The sequence below is a fragment of the Rhinatrema bivittatum genome, chromosome 19, assembly GCF_901001135.1.
Source record: "Rhinatrema bivittatum chromosome 19, aRhiBiv1.1, whole genome shotgun sequence".
Lineage (NCBI taxonomy): Eukaryota > Metazoa > Chordata > Amphibia > Gymnophiona > Rhinatrematidae > Rhinatrema > Rhinatrema bivittatum.
Window position 1 is genome coordinate 39,597,636 of NC_042633.1, and position 21,481 is coordinate 39,619,116.

General features: G+C 50.6%; 1 protein-coding gene across 1 annotated transcript in view; it reads right to left on the minus strand.

Annotated features, from left to right (window-relative positions):
• COL5A3 (collagen type V alpha 3 chain) overlaps positions 1-13,023 on the minus strand; it is a 123,314-nt gene extending 110,291 nt beyond the window's left edge. The window contains exon 1 of the mRNA XM_029584539.1: positions 12,577-13,023. Coding sequence (XP_029440399.1) covers positions 12,577-12,673 — 97 coding nt within the window. The 5' untranslated portion in view covers positions 12,674-13,023. The remainder of the gene's footprint in view (positions 1-12,576) is intronic.
• Positions 13,024-21,481: the final 8,458 nt, after the last annotated feature.

Sequence of the window (21,481 nt, forward strand, 5' to 3'; positions counted from 1 at the left end):
CACAGGATCCCAGACCCAGCACAGGGCAGGTCTCCTTAATACAATATACACAGGATTCCAGCCTCAGCACAGGGCAGGTCTCCTTAATACAATATACACAGGATCCCAGACCCAGCACAGGGCAGGTCTCCTTAATACAATATACACAGGATGCATGCCCCAGCACAGGGCAGGTCTCCTTAATACAATATACACAGGATCCCAGACCCAGCACAGGGCAGGTCTCCTTAATACAATATACACAGGAACCAACCCCCTGCACAGGGCAGGTCTCCTTAATACAATATACACAGAAACCAACCCCCAGCACAGGGCAGGTCTCCTTAATACAATATACACAGGATCCCAGCCTCAGCACAGGGCAGGTCTCCTTAATACAATATACACAGGATGCATGCCCCAGCACAGGGCAGGTCTCCTTAATACAATATACACAGGATCCAAGCCCCAGCACAGGGCAGGTCTCCTTAATACAATATACACAGGATGCATGCCCCAGCACAGGGCAGGTCTCCTTAATACAATATACACAGGATCCAAGCCCCAGTACAGGGCAGATCTCCTTAATACAATATACACAGAATCCCAGACCCAGCACAGGGAAGGTCTCCTTAATACAATATACACAGAATCCCAGACCCAGCAAAGGGCAGGTCTCCTTAATACAATATACACAGAATCCCAGACCCAGCACAGGGCAGGTCTCCTTAATACAATATACACAGAATCCCAGACCCAGCACAGGGCAGGTCTCCTTAATACAATATACACAGGAACCAACCCCCAGCACAGGGCAGGTCTCCTTAATACAATATACACAGGATCCCAGACCCAGCACAGGGAAGGTCTCCTTAATACAATATACACAGAATCCCAGACCCAGCACAGGGCAGGTCTCCTTAATACAATATACACAGAATCCCAGACCCAGCACAGGGAAGGTCTCCTTAATACAATATACACAGAAACCAACCCCCAGCACAGGGCAGGTCTCCTTAATACAATATACACAGAATCCCAGACCCAGCAAAGGGCAGGTCTCCTTAATACAATATACACAGAATCCCAGACCCAGCACAGGGCAGGTCTCCTTAATACAATATACACAGGATTCCAGCCTCAGCACAGGGCAGGTCTCCTTAATACAATATACACAGGATCCCAGACCCAGCACAGGGCAGGTCTCCTTAATACAATATACACAGGATGCATGCCCCAGCACAGGGCAGGTCTCCTTAATACAATATACACAGAATCCCAGACCCAGCACAGGGCAGGTCTCCTTAATACAATATACACAGAATCCCAGACCCAGCACAGGGCAGGTCTCCTTAATACAATATACACAGGATCCCAGCCTCAGCACAGGGCAGGTCTCCTTAATACAATATACACAGGATCCCAGACCCAGCACAGGGCAGGTCTCCTTAATACAATATACACAGAATCCCAGACCCAGCACAGGGCAGGTCTCCTTAATACAATATACACAGGATCCCAGCCTCAGCACAGGGCAGGTCTCCTTAATACAATATACACAGGATTCCAGCCTCAGCACAGGGCAGGTCTCCTTAATACAATATACACAGGATGCCAGACCCAGCAAAGGGCAGGTCTCCTTAATACAATATACACAGGATCCCAGACCCAGCACAGGGCAGGTCTCCTTAATACAATATACACAGGATGCATGCCCCAGCACAGGGCAGGTCTCCTTAATACAATATACACAGGATGCATGCCCCAGCACAGGGCAGGTCTCCTTAATACAATATACACAGGATGCATGCCCCAGCACAGGGCAGGTCTCCTTAATACAATATACACAGAATCCCAGACCCAGCACAGGGCAGGTCTCCTTAATACAATATACACAGGATCCCAGCCTCAGCACAGGGCAGGTCTCCTTAATACAATATACACAGGATCCCAGCCTCAGCACAGGGCAGGTCTCCTTAATACAATATACACAGAATCCCAGACCCAGCACAGGGCAGGTCTCCTTAATACAATATACACAGGATCCCAGCCTCAGCACAGGGCAGGTCTCCTTAATACAATATACATAGAATCCCAGACCCAGCACAGGGCAGGTCTCCTTAATACAATATACACAGGATCCCAGCCTCAGCACAGGGCAGGTCTCCTTAATACAATATACACAGAATCCCAGACCCAGCACAGGGCAGGTCTCCTTAATACAATATACACAGGATGCCAGACCCAGCACAGGGCAGGTCTCCTTAATACAATATACACAGGATCCCAGCCTCAGCACAGGGCAGGTCTCCTTAATACAATATGCACAGGATCCCAGACCCAGCACAGGGCAGGTCTCCTTAATACAATATACACAGAATTCAAGCAGAGAACAGGGCAGGTCTCCTTAATACAATATACACAGGATCCCAGACCCAGCACAGGGCAGGTCTCCTTTACACCTTGCACAGGATCCCCATCGCACTAGTACCCCGGTGTCACCACGCACGTTAGTCTCCATGTTTGGCCCCGGGAATCATCGCTGTCACTGTGCCTGCATTGTGGGTGGGGGGGAGGGGGGGGGGGTTGGCGAGTGTCGCCGACCAACTTCGCCCCGCTGAGATGTGCCAAGTTATTAAGCTTCCCTTTCCCATGACAGCGCTGGAAGACTAATTAGCGCAAAATGCCATAATGCAGCCCTGACATTCCCAGCTGCTTCCCCCGCTCTTCTGTCTCTCATCAGTGATTAACTCCCCCCCCCCACCCCCATAGCCTGCTCTGGAAATCCCCCGTGCTGGAAGGGAAGCGTCTCTCACCAGCTCACCGCCTCTGACTCAGGAGCTCTTCCTGTGTGAACTCCTCCCCCTCCCCCGGGACGGGGTTCCAATCCCCGGCTCTGCCTTGCCTAGGGCCCTAGTTAATAATGACAGAACCGCACGCCTTGCGCCCTTACCTTAAAGCTCTTTTAAGCCATTTAATCCCGCGCTGAGCACGATCTCATGACCAGGATCACTCACTAGGAGTATTTAGCACGCGGGCAGGGTGCTGCTCATCCTGTTTCCATGACAGGACCCCGAGAAAAGATTTGGTTTTTATAAGCCCAATCCCTTATTTTCATGCCTGCAGGCGAAACAGGGTCAAACCGGGTTCCAGGGCCGGCCGAATCCCCCACCCCCACCCCCCCCCCCTTCTCAATAACAAAGTCTCCACCAGATCCCTCGGAGCTCCCCGCAGCTTCCGGGGCAGAAGCCTGTCCCCAACGCCCTCTCAGCGGGTTCCCATCCTAAGGGGGTGACCCCCCCCCCCCCCCCCCAGTAAGAGCCTCGGTCAGGGCGCTGGGCTGGAGGGTGAATTCATGGGCTGGCAGGGAAGGACCGGGACTGTCACGTGCTCTTATGTTCCCATGGTACAGGGAGGGGGGGGGGTGATGTCCCGTTCCCTCCCCCCCCCCCCCCCCACCACACGCTTCTGGGAAACGGAAAGAAAACGTTATTTCTCACCCAAAACAAAAACCCACAAAACCGTGACCCTGTGGTCCTCCCAATGAGTGGGAAAGCCATTTCCCATGTTCACATCTGGTGCTGCTTTAATGTGGCCAGCTCAGCTAAGGGGGGGGGGTCTCCCCTTCTGAGATCCAGGGGCTGCCAAGCTGTCCCATACATGAAGGGGTTCACCCAGGGGTGGAACCTAGGGTCACTGGAGTCACCATTTGGGGCTGGAATAATGGCACGGCTAAAGAGTGATTGTCAACCAGCACTCCCTGTGATACCCCCACACTGAGATCCCCAATACCATACACTGCCAGCCAGCACTCCCTGTGATACCCCCACACTGAGATCCCCAATCCCATACACTGCCAGCCAGCACTCCCTGTGACACCTTCACACTGAGATCCCCAATCCCATACACTGCCAGCCAGCACTCCCTGTGACACCCTCACACTGAGAGCCCCAATCCTATACTCTGCCAGTCAGCACTCCCTGTGACACCCTCACACTGAGATCCCCAATCCTATACTCTGCCAGCCAGCACTCCCTGTGATACCCCCACACTGAGAACCCCAATCCCATACACTGCCAGCCAGCACTCCCTGTGACACCCTCACACTGAGAGCCCCAATCCTATACTCTGCCAGTCAGCACTCCCTGTGACACCCTCACACTGAGATCCCAAATCCTATACTCTGCCAGCCAGCACTCCCTGTGATACCCCCACACTGAGACCTCCAATCCTATACACTGCCAGCCAGAACTCCCTGTGATACCCCCACACTGAGATCCCCAATCCCATACACTGCCAGCCAGCACTGCCTGTGACACCCTCACACTGAGATCCCCAATCCCATACACTGCCAGCCAGCACTGCCTGTGACACCCTCAGAGTGAGACCCCCAATACCCTACACTGCCAGCCAGAACTCCCTGTGATACCCTCACACTGAGATCCCCAATACCCTACACAGCCAGCCAGAACTCCCTGTGATACCCCCACACTGAGATCCTCAATCCCATACACTGCCAGCCAGCACTCCCTGTGACACCCTCACACTGAGATGCCCAATCCTATACTCTGCCAGCCAGCACTCCCTGTGCCACCCTCACACTGAGACCTCCAATCCCATACACTGCCAGCCAGCACTGCCTGTGACACCCTCAGAGTGAGACCCCCAATCCCATACACTCCCAGCCAGCAGTCCCTGTGATACCCTCACACTGAGACCCCCAATCCTATACACTGCCCGCCAGCACTCCCTGTGACACCCTCACACTGAGACCCCCAATCCTATACACTGCCAGCCAGCACTCCCTGTGCCACCCTCACACTGAGACCCCCAATCCTGTACACTGCCAGCCTGCACTCCCTGTGACACCCTGACACTGAGACCCCCAATCCTATACACTGCCACCAGCACTCCCTGTGCCACCCTCACACTGAGACCCCCAATCCTATACACTGCCAGCCAGCACTCTCTGTGATACCCCACACTGAGACCCCCAATCCCACACCATGCCAGCCAGCACTCTCTGTGGTACCCCCACACTGAGACCCCCAATCCCACCTGGACAAAATGGTCAGACAGATGATGAAATGCTTACAGAAATCAGGGAAGCAAACCAATTTGGCAGTGCAATAATAATGGGAGACTTCAATTACCCCAATATTGACTGGGTAAATGAAACATCAGGACATGCTAGAGACATAAGTTCCTGGATGTAATAAATGATTGTTTCATGGAGCAATTGGTTCAGGAACCAACAAGAGAGGGAGCTATTTTAGATTTAATTCTTAGTGGAACGCAAGATTTGGTGAGAGAAGTAACGGTGGTGGGGCCACTTGGCAACAGTGATCATAACGTGATCAAATTTAAACTAATAACTGGAAGGGGAACAATAAGTAAATCTGCAGCTCTAACACTAAACTTTCAAAAGGGAAACTTTGATAAAATGAGGAAAATAGAAAAAAACTGAAAGGTGCAGCTGCAAAGGTTAAAAGTGTTCAACAGGCTTGGACATTGTTTAAAAATACAATCCTAGAGGCGCAGTCCATATGTATTCCACGCATTAAGAAAGGTGGAAGGAAGGCAAAACGATTACCGTCATGGTTAAAAGGTGAGGTGAGGTGAAAGAGGCTATTTTAGCCAAAAAAAACATCCTTCAAAAATTGGAAGAAGGATCCATCTGAAGAAAATAGGATAAAACATAAGCATTGTCAAGTTAAGTGTAAAACATTGATAAGACAGGAGAAGAGAGAATTTGAAATGAAGTTGACCATAGAGGCAAAAACTCATAATAAAAACTTTTTTAAATATATCCAAAGCAAGAAACCTGTGAGGGAGTGGGTTGGACCATTAGATGACCGAGGGGTTAAAGGGGCTCTTAGGGAAGATAATGCCATTGCAGAAAGACTAAATGAATTCTTTGCTTCCGTGTTTACTAATGAGGATGCTGGGGAGATACCAGTTCGGAGATAGTTTTCAGTGGTGATGAGTCAGACGAACTGAACGAAATCACTGTCAACCTGGAAGATGTAGTAGGCCAGATTGACAAACTAAAGAGTAGCAAATCACCTGGACCGGATGGTATGCATCCCAGGGTACTAAAGGAACTCAAAAATGAAATTTCTGACCTATTAGTTAAAATTTGTAACCTATCATTAAAATCATCCATTGTACCTGAAGACTGGAGGGTGGCCAATGTAACCCCAATATTTAAAAAAGGCTCCAGGGGCGACCCAGGTAACTATAGACCAGTGAGCCTAACTTCAGTGCCGGGAAAAATAGTGGAAACTATTCTCAAGATCAAAATTGTAGAGCATATAGAAAGACATGATTTAATGGGACACAGTCAACATGGATTTACCCAAGGGAAGTCTTGCCTCACAAATCTGCTTCATTTTTTGGAAGGGGTTAATAAACATGTGGATAAAGGTGAACCGGTAGATGTAGTGTGCTTGGATTTTCAGAAGGCGTTTGACAAAGTCCCTCATGAGAGGCTTCCAGGAAAACTAAAAAGTCATGGGATAGGAGGCGATGTCCTTTCGTGGATTACAAACTGGTTAAAAGACAGGAAACAGAGAGTAGGATTAAATGGTCAATTTTCTCAGTGGAAAAGGGTAAACAGTGGAGTGCCTCAGGGATCTGTACTTGGACCGGTGCTTTTCAATATATTTATAAATGATCTGGAAAGGAATACGACGAGTGAGGTAATCAAATCTGTGGATGATACGAAATTGTTCAGAGTAGTTAAATCACAAGCAGATTGTGATACATTACAGGAGGACCTTGCAGGACTGGAAGATTGGGCATCCAAGTGGCAGATGAAATTTAATGTGGATAAGTGCAAGGCGATGCATATAGGGAAAAATAATCCTTGCTGTAGTTACACGATGTTAGGTTCCACATGGGAAGGGAAGGACGAAGCTTTCCAATTCCTTTGCACGCCTGCAGAGGGCGCCCCCATAACACCAATACTGCTCCCTGCACATACCCCTCCCCCCCCCCCCCACCTTGCAGAGGAGTTCCAGACTGCGAGCCCGATGGAGGCTTTCGGTTTTAGTCGCTCTGGAGCACCGTGCCCGCGGTGGCAGGTGACCACCCTAGCAGCGGTCCGGCCGCCAGCCGTCCACCAGGGACATTATTTGACGCCCCTGGACACGGCTCCTGAAGCCTGACCTTTCGCTGGACAGGACTTCACGGATCCTCCCCCTACCTGGAGATTCTCCGTTTTAAGCAACCTAGCACCGAAAAGTGCTGTTGGGGGGGTAGGCTGCGGAGGCAAGAAGAAGCAAAGGCAAAAGCCACAAAAAAAAAAATAAAAGAGGAGAGATCAAAGTCACGTCCGTGCTGTTGCTCTGACAAGAAAGAAAAAAAAAAAAAACTAAGGAGGTTGACATGGGAGCTGCTGCCCATGCTCGGAGGAGCTGAAAGCTCTACAAGTTTGCAGAGGTGCCGCCGGATGACGTCTCCCACCAGCACCATCATCACCACCACCACCACCACCCTGCTTATCCACGGAAAAAATATATCTATATTATTCTTTATTATGCTGACACCCGGTGTCCACTTGTGATATTGCACAGCTTGGACTCTCCTTTACTTCTAGAGCTCCCTTTATTCCCCACCACGGGTCATTGCTCATCTTCCTTATTGGATCCCTCCTGTTTTTGTCCTCTTGCCCCACAGAACGCCCGAGACTTCTCTGACTCCCCTGCTGAGGTTTCAGTTCGAAGCAGGCGGGGGCCTCTTGCAAGCTAACAGCTCCCTGATACACGCAGACACTGCGGGGACAGGACGGCGTGGCTCCTAGGAGTGGACCGCCGGCAGAGGAGGTCACGCAAGAAGTGAAGAACCTGCCGAAAAAGACCCGACAGGAGGCGATGAAAGCCGTGGAATCGAGCCGTGAGGATCGCGGATCGGGAAAGCCTCTAATTAGCTTCCCTGCGACTCGGCGAGTCCTCCTGATCACAGCAACTCCAAGTGCTGAAGCATTCCCGAGAAACCAGGAACAAAAAAAAAAAGAGGTCATTGGCGTTTTTATTTAGCATTTTTTTAATAATATTATTATTTGCATCAGTAAGAAACGAAAACAATATAATCATGGCTCCATCTCTTACCGAAACACTGCCGAGGGGAAGGACACGCAGCGGTCTTCCCAATGTCGCGGACCATGGAGCTGCCCCAATGCTCCCCGCCACCAAGGCACTGCGGGTGCACTGTCACCTATGACCCCCCGGCAATGCATCGGCTGGACGATGGGCCCGGCAGAACATGCACAGTAAGGAGCCGGGGCCAACTCCCCATGCCCGGCGCAATATTTCCGACGGCAGCGTGGCTAGCTCTTGGTTCCTTGTCATTGATGATTTTATCCTCAACAAGATACAAATTTGCTCTGAAAAAGGTGGTCATAGGCGAGGGGAAAAGGATGGCTGGTCTGTGTCAAGATCATGCCCATGGCACGACTTGGGGGGGGAAAGTCTTGCATTAGACTCCCCCTGGTCAGATGAACAGGGCGTTGCATTGTTCGAGAATGCCACTAGGATCAGAGAGACAGAGTCAGTGAGTTTGCTCTGTTTTCAGACATTTGGAGCAGGTTTATAAGAAACATACAAATGTAGTTACAGAACTGGCCCACGTATCGCTATAGGAGGAACAGCCGTTCCCGAGGAAAGCCCAGGTGCCCACTTTTGCAGTTCATGCCTTCTAAGTCAGATACGTACGGCCAGAAGTTCTTGTTTGCTGTGGACAAGGAATCTCTAAATATCTCCTCAATGCTTTTCCCTATCTTGGAAAGGATGACGAGAAACCGGACGATCGACACCTAGCCGGCTCATGTTGTTACGGAAACTCATAGGGCCGCTGGCGTTTATGGGCCGGAATATCATTTGCAACAGCTTCTTCGCCTCCCTGAGCCTTGCAGGCAGTTTGAAGAAAATGCCTGGCAACCTGGCTGGCACCCGCGGATCGTGCAGGAAGGTGAAGAGCTCTCGCGAGGCCCCTCTACACCACGCAAGTTTGGAAACAAGGCAACGCCACTGTGACGGTGAACCAAGTAAAAAGCTAAGACAAGGCATGGTCCTTGTCGAGCACCGTGCACCCCGACGTTCAGCTGGAACCAGGCACCAAGGGAAAGCCTAACACGGCGACATTTTACAATGAACCACAAGGAGTGGATGTCAACGACCAGATGGCTCGGAAATGTTCCCTGAAGATGGCCCGCTCCGCACGTTTCACGGCGAGCTTGATCTGGCGGCAGTCGACGGGCGGATTTTTTGTACAAGGCCGCGACCGAGGGAAAGATCACACTGAAGAGGCTTTCTTCTGAAACCGGGGAAGGAGCTCGCCGAGAAGAACCATCAGGAGGCAGAAGCTGGGCCACCCAGCCCTGAGGAAGACTCGCCGGGACCTTGCCAGGTCAAGAAAGCCTGCAACCGAGCAAGAAGTCCAAATCAGTGCTGCATAGGCAAAAAAAAAAAAGTCCCAGAAGGAAGTTTATCCTTTGCGCAGGCCACGCAGATAAGTAGAACCGATTTGGCTGCTTACCTCTTTGTCTTTCGTACTTCGACGTGAAAAACATCAACAAAATACCAGTAAATACGGCTGTTTAAATGTGAAAGAAGGATATTTTAATTTGTATCGTAAGTAATTAAGTTTCTGAACGAAAAAAGTCAACAATTTTCTACTTACCAAGCAGCCCTTGCGTTGCATTGCAGTTTGGTTCTAGATTTGACCGCTCAGTCTATGTTTTAAATTTAGGTTTTTAAAGATTTTGTCGGCAGTTGCATCTAATTTTATGTTCACTCATTTTTCTACCAAGAATCCAAAGACCTAAAATGAGTTCCTGTGTAGTAAGTCGCGGGATAACAGCAGTGAAACCACCGTTCTCATGCACTCTTACCACCAAAACTTTGAAATAAAGAGACAACAAAAGCAGAAGTCTTGTCTTTGCTTATTACGGCGCATCGGTTCGTGCACCAAGACAGTTTGTTTTCTTTGAACTAAAAGGGCCTGAAACAGGGGTCGGCAATCTACGGCAACGGGTGCCATAAGCGGCAGCAGGGTGCCGACGTGGCGCAGGCAGCAGGAGTCGCGTTCAACCAAGCATCCTCTCCTGCTGCAGCGGGACCAACCTTTACAGCCCCCGTGGCGGCAGCAGGCGACGTTGGGTTAAACACTTCTGCTGCTGCCAGCTCCACGACCCAAGCAGGTCACCACAGAGCCCATCCCATGGAGGCCAAGGAGAGAGGGGGGGCTCCTGGAGGCTGCTGCAGAGTCCATCCTATGGTGGTGTGGAAGAGAGAGGGAGGGACCCAGCGGCCGCCAACGGACCCATCCCGCCGGCGGCTGAAGAAGATACCTAGGCCCTGAAAGTGTGCGTGTGAGCCTTTGGATATGGACGGACACGGATGAGAGTCTGTGTGTAAGTATGTGTATGGGTAGGTAGTGTGGGTGAGAGCCAGTGTGTGTATGAGTGTGAGTGTATGAGAGTGCATATGAGGGGGAGAGAAAGAGAGCATATGTGTATGTGAGAGATTTCATTTGGGAGAGAGAGAGAATGTGTGTGTGATTACATATGGAAGAGAACGTGTGTGTGTGTGATTGCATAAGAGAGAGAGTGAGCTTTTGTGTGCTTGCATGCAACTGAGAGAGAGAAAGTGTGCGTGTGACTGCATGTGGGGGAGAAAAGAGCATGTGTGGGTGTAATTGCGCGTGGGAGAGAGCGAGATCATGTGTGTGGGAGATCGCATGCGAGCGAGAGAGTGTATGTGTGTGATTGCATGTGAGGAAGAGAGCGAGCATGTGTTTGTGATTGCATGTGAGGGAGAGAGAGCATGTGTTTGTGATTGCATGTGGGAGAATGTAAGAGCATGTGTGTGATTGCATGTGGAGAATGTAAGAGCATTTGTGTGATTGCATGCGAGAGAGAGAGTGTATGTGTGTGATTGCATGTGAGAGAGAGAGAGCATGTGTTTGTGATTGCATGTGGGAGAATGTAAGAGCATGTGTGTGATTGCATGTGGGAGAATGTAAGAGCATTTGTGTGATTGCATGCGAGAGAGAGAGTGTATGTGTGTGATTGCATGTGAGAGAGAGAGAGCATGTGTTTGTGATTGCATGTGGGAGAATGTAAGAGCATGTGTGTGATTGCATGTGAGAGAGAGCATGTGTGGGTGCAATTGCATGTGGGATCAGATTGTGTGTGTGATTGCATGTGGGAGAAAGAGCGTGTGTGTGTGTGATTGCATGTGGAAGAGCAAGAGTGTGCATGGGTGTGATTGCATGTGGGAGAGAGAGGCTGTATGAAATTGCATGTGGGAGAATGAGAGAGAGCATGCATGCATGTGATTGCATGTGAGGGAGCGAGAGCATGTGTATGTGTGACAACATGAGAGAGAGAAGCCATGTGTGTGTGACTGCATGTGGGAGACAGAGCGTGTGTATGTGGGAGGGAAAGAGAACTAGAGCATGTGTTTGTGATTGCATGTGGGGGAGAGATTGTGTGTGTGTGTGTGTGTGTGTGTGTGTATGTGAGAGAGTGAGGAGAAAGTTTGTGTGCATCCTCCCCCACCCCAACTAATTTCTGACAATCTCAGGGTGACTGGAAATTAAAAGTTCCCAAGTATGAAAAGTAGTTTTGGGTTTTTTTTATCCTTATAAGTTTAAATTATTGGGTGTTATTTGATGTTTGTGCTGTTTTGAAATATTTTATTGGTGTTTGGAAAACTTTAAAAATGTTGTGTCTGAGTTTTTGATTATTGGATGTTGTTCTATTCATCAGCTGTTTTGAAACAGTTATTCTTTCTATTGGTCTGATGTTATTGATTGTTTTATATTTCTTCTTTTTGTTGTTTGATGTTTAATGGGGCATGGTATTGGTTGGAAATGCTTCTGTTTTTCCATTGTTGCACCGCATACAGAGTTTGGCTTGTTGTGGTTTCCAATCCAGTTTCTGTTTTTCTGTATTTGGGGAGGTTCTGCGTGTGTGACTGAGGTGAGGTTTTCTAACTGGTGCGCAGCTTCCCTGCAGGGATCTGTGGCAGCCTGGCCCGTTCTGCTGTCCTAATCGGAGGTGTAGTGGCGGGGGGAGGAAGTGAGGGATGTTTCTCTGCTACTTTTTATAATTATCTTTTTACGTGAGGAAAAAAAAAAACAAACCATCGGTTTCAATCACATTTTTTACATAACTCTCGGCTTTTCGAACTAAAAATGGATGTCAATTGAAATTACTCCTGCAGATTTGCGTGAGAGGAATCCGAGGGGCTTGCGGCCCTCGCAGCCCAGGGTTACCTACCACTCATTTCAAGCTTGCTAACCATGGCCTAAAGCATAGTTGGCATATTTTTGGGCCAGGGCGGGTCCGGGTGTCAGCCACTAGTCAAGAAATGCGTTTAGTCTCCAATAAAGAGCCTCGCCCGATAGATACAGATATAGATAGATATTATTTGTTGCTAAGCTTCCTATCTATGCAATCGAGGGGAGTAGCACAGCAACCTCAGGACGTTTATCCCTGGAAAGAAATCCCGTGGAGAGGCTGCGGGAGCTCAGCTGCCATGCAGCCCTGAGAAACCAGAAGGGAGTTACAGGGTGGTGGGGGGACCGTACCTGCTTGAGATCTGGGGGGTCCTTGCAGAATCAAGGCCAGGAAGAGGGACAGATGTTTCCCGAAATTCCAGCAGCAGCACCTCCGGCACTCCCCCATCTCCCCGGGATCCTTCAGACCTCGCCTTCCAGCCCTTCCAGGCGCGATGCAGCCATAGGACAGCGAGGGGGGGGGGGTATTCTCAATCCTTCTGTGCCCCCCCTGCTCTCTCCGCCGGCTGAAAACTCACATCAGGTCCAGGGCGATCGTAGAATGAAAGCTGTAGGACGTGTCTCCCTCTCCTCCTGGCGCTCAGGATCTCCTGCTCCCAGGCTCTCCCCCCGTCCCCCCCCCCCCTTGACTTGTGTCAGATGCGTTCAGAGCTCTCTTTGTGCCCACTGTCTCTCTCCCTCCCTCTCTGCACCGGCTCTCTCTCTCTCTCCCTCCCTCCCTCTCTGCACCGTCTCTCTCTCTGTCTCTCTCTCTCTCTGTCTCTCTCCCTCCCTCTCTGCACCGTCTCCCTCCCTCTCTGCACCGTCTCTCTCTCTGCACTGTCTCTCTCTCTCTCTCTCTCTCGTTCTCCCCTCGCTCTGTCTTTCCCAGGCTCTGCACCCTCCCCTGCAACTTGGGTCAAATCAGGTCCCTGAGGGGATTTGCAGGATGACTCCTATAGAGTTCGCTCCCTTCCCTTCCCTTCCCTTCTCTCTCTCTCTCCTTTCTCTTCCTCCCTCTGTCTCTATCTCCCTCTCTCTCGTAGAGTCAGGAAACTTCCTCACTCCCTCCTCGCCCCCCCCCCCCAGCACACACACACACACCACACCACACACACACACACACACGAAATTTGTGTCAGACTGTGCAGCCGCAGCTCTGCGATCTGTAACTGAACCCGGCAGCAGAGCATTACTGTCCCATGAGAAAACATGTTTTGTATTGTAAATCCTTCCAGGCTCCATTTCACCCCAGGCGGGTCTGTTCAGGTATGGCAGGAGCAAGGTGGGAGAGGGGGGGGCGGGGGTCCCCTCAAAAGGAGACACCGAGCAGGGAAATGCATTCCAGGGCTTTCTGGTAGGCTTAAAACTGACAGTAGCTCAGCCAAGCAGAGCCTGTGTGTGTGTGTGGTGTGTGTGTGTGTGTGTGTGTGTGTAGGGGTGTGCCACTGTGCCTGTGAGATTCACTGTGAGTGAGTGAGTGCTTCACTGTGTGCCTGGCTATGATTGTGGGGGGGGCGGGGGTCCACTGCACCTGTGAGATTCACTGTGAGTGAGTGAGTGAGTGTTTCACTGTGTGCCTGGCTATGAGTGAGTGAGTGTGTGTAGGGGTGGGCCACTGCACCTGTGAGATTCACTGTGAGTGAGTGAGTGAGTGTTTCACTGTGTGCCTGGCTATGAGTGAGTGAGTGTGTGTAGGGGGGGGGGGCACTGCACCTGTGAGATTCACTGTGAGTGAGTGAGTGAGTGTCTCACTGTGTGCCTGGCTATGAGTGAGTGAGTGAGTGTGTGAGGGGTGTGCCACTGCACCTGTGAGATTCACTGTGAGTGAGTGAGTGTCTCACTGTGTGCCTGGCTATGAGTGAGTGAGTGAGTGAGTGTGTGTAGGGGTGTGCCACTGCACCTGTGAGATTCACTGTGAGTGAGTGAGTGTCTCACTGTGTGCCTGGCTATGAGTGAGTGAGTGTGTGAGGGGTGTGCCACTGCACCTGTGAGATTCACTGTGAGTGAGTGAGTGTCTCACTGTGTGCCTGGCTATGAGTGAGTGAGTGAGTGTGTGAGGGGTGTGCCACTGCACCTGTGAGATTCACTGTGAGTGAGTGAGTGAGTGTCTCACTGTGTGCCTGGCTATGAGTGAGTGAGTGAGTGTGTGTAGGGGTGTGCCACTGCACCTGTGAGATTCACTGTGAGTGAGTGAGTGAGTGTCTCACTGTGTGCCTGGCTATGAGTGAGTGAGTGAGTGAGTGTGTGTAGGGGTGTGCCACTGCGCCTGTGAGATTCACTGTGAGTGAGTGAGTGTCTCACTGTGTGCCTGGCTATGAGTGAGTGAGTGAGTGTGTGTAGGGGTGTGCCACTGCACCTGTGAGATTCACTGTGAGTGAGTGAGTGAGTGTCTCACTGTGTGCCTGGCTATGAGTGAGTGAGTGAGTGTGTGTAGGGGTGTGCCACTGCACCTGTGAGATTCACTGTGAGTGAGTGAGTGAGTGTCTCACTGTGTGCCTGGCTATGAGTGAGTGAGTGTGTGAGGGGTGTGCCACTGCGCCTGTGAGATTCACTGTGAGTGAGTGAGTGAGTGTTTCACTGTGTGCCTGCCTATGAGTGAGTGAGTGAGTGTTTCACTGTGTGCCTGGCTATGAGTGAGTGTGTGTGTGTGTCTTTATATGGTAGGGGATAGGATCAATCTATTGACTAATACAGGGCTGCCCCATCAGTGCCCTCCCCTTCCTCTCCACCTCCCCAATACCTTCCAACCCCAGCTTCCTACAAATGACCCAAAACTGGTAAACCACAGGAGCCCAACGGCCTTCTAACTCTGTACGGAGGGACACACAGACAAAGGCGTAATCCTGGAGCCAGGTGCCGCTTTCCTCCCCACTAATATCTATGCCATGGGGGGGGGGCATTAGGTTTATGCGTCTGCTATAATTAATGCACAAGATCTGAGGAAACATTTTTCTTCATTCAAAAGATACGTTTAGAACCAGCTGGACCCAAATTTTAAAAAAACCAAAACAAAAAATGCAAATACAAACGGATTTCGATGCGAAAATGCCCCTGTGGAAAACGCCCGACGCGACACAAACGAGAGGAAAATCCCACTGCTGCCACCAACTCCCTGCGCAGCCACTCCCTGGCACGCCCACCCCGCCCTTGCGTGGAAAGGGGCTGGTTTGCCAGAGCCGCCACTTCCTTGCAGCGCTGTTTACGCAGGGCTGGGGCTGCAGCTGTGTCTTACACGTGGGCTGCATTTTGTTTCTGACGAATCTCCGGGGAGAAAGAAGCTGAATTCTTCCATCAGCCCCCATCTTTCTCCGCAGGTGCCGCTCGGAAAAGCGCGTGCCTGCTTAGGAATGTGACATTTAGGACTGCTCGCCTCTCCCTGCCTCTTTGGGTTGCAGTGAGACGAGCTCCCATCAAGCACTCACAGTGCAGGCCCTCGACTTTCCTCGGCTCTTTTTCATGCGCCTTTAGACAGAGATGGCTGCCAGATCCAGCCGGCCAGGATGATCCATGCCTGGCTTTGCCCCCAGTGCATGTTGGGCCTTGTAGTTCCTGCTTTTTCCTGTGAGCATCAGGGGTTGCAGGGCTGGTTTCTCTGCCTATCTTAATCTTGCTTGAGGGGTGCAAACTGCCTCTTGCATAAAGTGACTCCCCCTGAGGTCACACACAGAGAGTCAGTGACAGAGCTGGGGATTAGAGCTGAGGCACAGGGGGATAAAGTGACTCCCCCTGAGGTCACACAGAGAGAGTCAGTGACAGAGCTGGGGATTAGAGCTGAGGCACAGGGGGATAAAGTGACTCCCCCTGAGGTCACACACAGTCAGTGACAGAGCCGGGGATTAGAGCTGAGGCACAGGGGGATAAAGTGACTCCCCCTGAGGTCACACACAGTCAGTGACAGAGCCGGGGATTAGAGCTGAGGCACAGGGAGATAAAGTGACTTACCCTAAGGTCACACACAGAGAGTCAGTGACAGAGCCGGGGATTAGAACTGAGGCACAGGGGGATAAAGTGACTCACCCTGAGGTCACACACAGTCAGTGACAGAGCCGGGGATTAGAGCTGAGGCACAGGGGGATAAAGTGACTCCCCCTGAGGTCACACACAGAGAGTCAGTGGCAGAGCCGGGGATTAGGATGCAGACACATTTCTCTGCCTCCCTCCCCAGTGCTCCCTGCTGCTGCCTCCTCTCTGTTATATAATTCCCTCATCAATTTTTTCAATCATTGCACTATATTTGCTCAGTGTGAAGGACTCTGTGATCCGTCAGGGGCAAAGGAGGCGTCCCCAGATATTGTATCCTGGGTGGCGAGTGGCTGACTTGGCAGGATTTCAGGGGAAGAAAAGAGCCGTTATATTCTAATCAGCTTCCTGCCAAACACCAGACTGGCCTTGGACGGAGAGAAATTAAACCAGTGGAGATTTGACAGGGAGGGGGTAAAGGGTAAGGAGCAGGAATAAAGCAGCGATTGTTGATCTGTTGATGAGCATGGCCCGTGGGGCTTCTCAGAGGCAGACCTAGTGCTATACATAGCGTGTAAAATGAAAACCTTGTCCGGGGGGGGATTATGACCATTGTGGGACTTCCGGCTTAGACCTGCCTAATTCTTGGTTAGAAATGTGTTTTGTTTTTTTAATATTACTGCAGAGAGAAAGGGCCATTCAAGGTGCAGGCTGTGTTCTTTCTAAAATGCATCTTTTCAGGAAATAGGGCCGTGGATATCAGGTACAGGAGGTGTATGATGAGGCCAGATCAATGCAGTGTTAGTGCAGCGTGCACTCCTTTGATAAACTGGCTCCTTATCACTGTTATCTGTGCAGTGTGCGCTCCTTTGATAAATTGGCTCCTTATCACTGTTATCGGTGCAGTGTGCGCTCCTTTGATAAACTGGCTCCTTATCACTGTTATCTGTGCAGTGTGCACTCATTTGATAAATTGGCTCCTTATCACTGTTATCGGTGCAGTGTGCGCTCCTTTGATAAATTGGCTCCTTATCACTGTTATCGGTGCAGTGTGCGCTCCTTTGATAAATTGGCTCCTTATCACTGTTATCGGTGCAGTGTGCGCTCCTTTGATAAATTGGCTCCTTATCACTGTTATCGGTGCAGTGTGCGCTCCTTTGGTAAATTGGTTCCCTGTCTGTGTTATCGGTGCAGTGTGTGCTTCTTTGATAAGTTGGCACTTTTATAGGGTATTCGTGGTTGGTATTGCTGTGCATGGAAATCGAGCATGACAGTGCTTTTATTGCAACACTGAGGACATTCTGGTTGAGGTTCTGTCAGTTTTCTTTCTGTCTGAGGTTGCCTGTCTTTTCTAACTCCTCCCTCAGTGCTATGTGTCTCTTGATTTATCCTTTTTCTGATGATATCATGATACTCAACCCTGGGGACTCAAAACACCTTGACAGGAGGAGGAGGAGGAGGGGATTCATGAAAAATATATACAAAACTCCTCTCTTAAAATTAGTGGCACCATGTACAGAGATGAAGTAATGCCAGCTGAAAGGTACTCTTTTGTTATGATTAAATCACCGACCAGCTCCTCTGCGGGCTTCCGTCCCCCGTGTGCCGGGTCAACGGCAGCCAGCGTACATTCCTGTGCTGGCAATCTCAGGAACCGGCGACTCCAGCCAAAAAAACAAGGCTCCCTTCCCCCACCAACAGAAATGCACCCAGGTCGGCACGAACGCTCACAACCCCCCCCCCCCCAAAACACAGACACACAGCCCCCGCTTCCCACGAGCCGCGTATGTTTACAGGCCCCCCTCGACAAGTTGGAGCTGGGGATCCATTGGGGAGAGAGGACAGCCAGGGCGGGCACCGGGACGTGCCAAGGCCCGAAGCACGAATGGACGTCCCCCAGCGACGACGACGCCCGCTGGCACCTCCGAAATGCCACTGGGAGAATGAGTTTCAGCTCGCCTCTTCCTGCCTTAGGGGTTGTTTTTTTTTTCTTCCCAGTTTTCTGCAGTTGCACACCAATACATTAAATTGATTGTGTCTAATTCATACCTGTCCTACAGGGGGGCCTCTTTCTCCCATTCCCCCCCCCCCTCCAGTCCTCATCTCCCCCTTCACAAACGCTGGGGGCAATGTTCTGAGGAATCCGTGCTATGCGGCCGCTCCGTGTCTGGGTGTGCGCGCACAGCGTGATATGTAAGGGCATGACGGGAGGGAGGGGGGGGGGGCGTTGGGGGTGGACGGATCACCTCCAGGGCTTATTCCTTTATTTTCTGTTCAGGTTCTTGCGCTGCACCGTGCACCTGGAACTCGGCAGAGCGGGTTCAAGGGAGGGACTTGGGGAGAACTAAAGGCGGTCTTAGGGTAAGAAGCGGGTACGAGCCTCCCCCCCCCCTCTGCTGTCTGGACAGGTTGAGGCTTGTGGAGTGCGAGCTCCGCGCTGGACGGAAAGAGGTTATAGACGGGGGCACCTTGCTGTAACATCCCGAGCAATAATGTTGTGGGGTTTATCATTAACCCCCAAACTATACAGGATGCGACACAACCTCGCAAGAGGTCCTGCACCACCACTGCTCAAATTGTGTCAAGAGAAACACCCCTAATAACGGGAGCAGAGAAGGATTAGGACACTCTCTCCTCCCTCCCCCCCCCCCCCCCAACAACTCACCATACAACAAAGAATATTCAAATTCTGGGGTCACCTCAGTAAGAGACGCAAACTCCCTCTACCACCAGGCTTTCTGTGAAGTAACAGAAAAAAAGGCACTCGGCACCTATGTAGCAAACCTACTCTACCAGCACAGACACTCAGAACTCAAACCCAGCCTATGAAAAGATGGCAAAGCAAATATCGCAATGTGCCCTAGAACACCAATACACCTCCTCTTGGGGGGAGAAAATTGGAAAACAGAACAAGCTGGGCTGATAAAGGAAATACACACTAGCCATATAGCTCTGTGTCCCTGCTCCCATCCACTGATCCCTCCAGTCCTAGAGGTGACAGGCTCTGTATCCCTGCACCCATCCCCTGATCCCTCCAGTCCTAGAGGTGACATGCTCTGTATCCCTGCTCCCATCCCCTGATCCCTCCAGTCCTAGAGATGACAGGCTCTGTATCCCTGCACCCATCCCCTGATCCCTCCAGTCCTAGAGGTGACATGCTCTGTATCCCTGCTCCCATCCCCTGCTCCCTCCAGTCCTAGAGATGACAGGCTCTGTATCCCTGCACCCATCCCCTGAGCCCTCCAGTCCTAGAGGTGACAGGCTCTGTATCCCTGCATCCATCCCCTGATCCCTCCATTCCTAGAGGTGACAGGCTCTGTATCCCTTTTCCACTGAGAAAATTGTCCATTTAATCCTACTCTCTGTTTCCTGTCTTTTAGCCAGTTTGTAATCCACGAAAGGACATCGCCACCTATCCCATGACTTTTTACTTTTCCTAGAAGCCTCTCATGAGGAACTTTGTTAAATGCCTTCTGAAAATCCAAGTATACTATATCTACCAGTTCACCTTTATCCACATGTTTATTAACCCCTTCAAAAAAATGAAGCAGATTTGTGAGGCAAGACTTCCCTTGGGTAAATCTATGCTGGCTGTATACCATTAAACAATATCTGTCTAAATGTTTTGTGATTTTATTCTTTGTAACAGTTTCCATGATTTTTCCAGCACTGAAGTCAGGCTAACCGGTCTGTAGTTTCCCGGATCGCCCCTGGATCCCTTTTTAAATATTGGGGTTACATTGGCCATCTTCCAGTCTTCAGGTACAATGGATGATTTTAATGATAGGTTATAAATTTTTACTAATAGGTCTGAAATTTCATTTTTTAGTTCCTTCAGAACTCTGGGGTGTATACCATCCGGTCCAGGTGATTTACTACTCTTCAGTTTCTCAATCAGGCTCTTCCACATCTTCCAGGCTCACCATGATTTGGTTCAATCCATCTGAATCATTACCCATGAAAACCTTCTCCAGTACAGGTACCTCCCCAACATCCTCTTCAATAAACACCAAAGCAAAGAAATCATTTAATCTTTCGCGATAGCCTTATCTTCTCTAAGTGCCCCTTTAACCCCTCGATCATCTAATGGTCCAACTGACTCCCTCACAGGCTTTCTGCTTCGGATATATTTAAAAAGTTTCTACTGTGAGTTTTTGCCTCTACAGCCAACTTCTTTTCAAATTCTCTCTTAGCCTGTCTTATCAATGTCTTACATTTAACTTGCCAACGCTTATGCATTATCCTATTTTCTTCTGTTGGATCCTTCTTCCGATTTTTGAATGAAGATCTTTTGGCTAAAATAGCCTCTTTCACCTCCCCTTTTAACCATGCCGGTAATCATTTTGCCTCCTTTCCACCTTTCTTAATGTGTGGAATACATCTGGACTGCGCTTCTAGGATGGCATTTTTTAACAGTGACCACGCCTCTTGCACACTTTTTACCTTTGTTACTGCGCCTTTTCTCATTTTATCAAAGTTTCCCTTTTGAAAGTTTAGCGCTATTGCCGTGGATTTGCTTACTGTCCCCCCTTCCAGTCACTAATTCAGATTTGATCGTATTGTTATGATCACTATTGCACGCGGTGCCTGCCTTGCAGCCAGGGTTAGAAGTGGCCGAGAGAGGGGCAGCTTAGGTCAATAACATCCGAGAGAGTGAGAGACAACCCAAGCTACCGTCCGGTCCGGTCCTGGCTACCCTGGCACACTGCCCACCCTTGTTACCGCCTGGGGGTGAAGATTCCTGTTTATAGGTCTGGAAACCCTAAGTTTCCATTCAGGTGCCCTGCCGAGGGCATTTCTCTCTCACGGGCCGGTAGGATGCGTGGGGCACTGCAGGTTGGAGAATTAAGAGGAGGATTGTGGTGCTGGAGAAATCCCCTCCTCCTCACCCCCCCCCCCTTCTCCTACCGCCCAGAACTGGTGCCCAGCTCGTGGGGGCTTTTAGCCTGAAGGAGAAGGGTGAACTCGGTGGCAGGATTCAGGTATTGAGTGTGAGTGGGAGAAGGCAAGGCAGGGACGGCAGAAAGGTCAGCAGTGGCGACCTTTCCAATATTTAAATGCCTGGGCTTCGTGGTAGCCAGGAAAGGGCTCCCGCAGGCCACCGAAGCTCAGAAGGGCATTCCGCACCCCTCCCCACCCCCCCCCACCGGTCACACTCCCACCCCCCACCCCCCCCCCCCCCGACCCTGAACATTTTTGCTCCTAAAGGGCATCCGCGCTGCCGAAATGCTTCTAGGACAAGGCTGGCATTGTT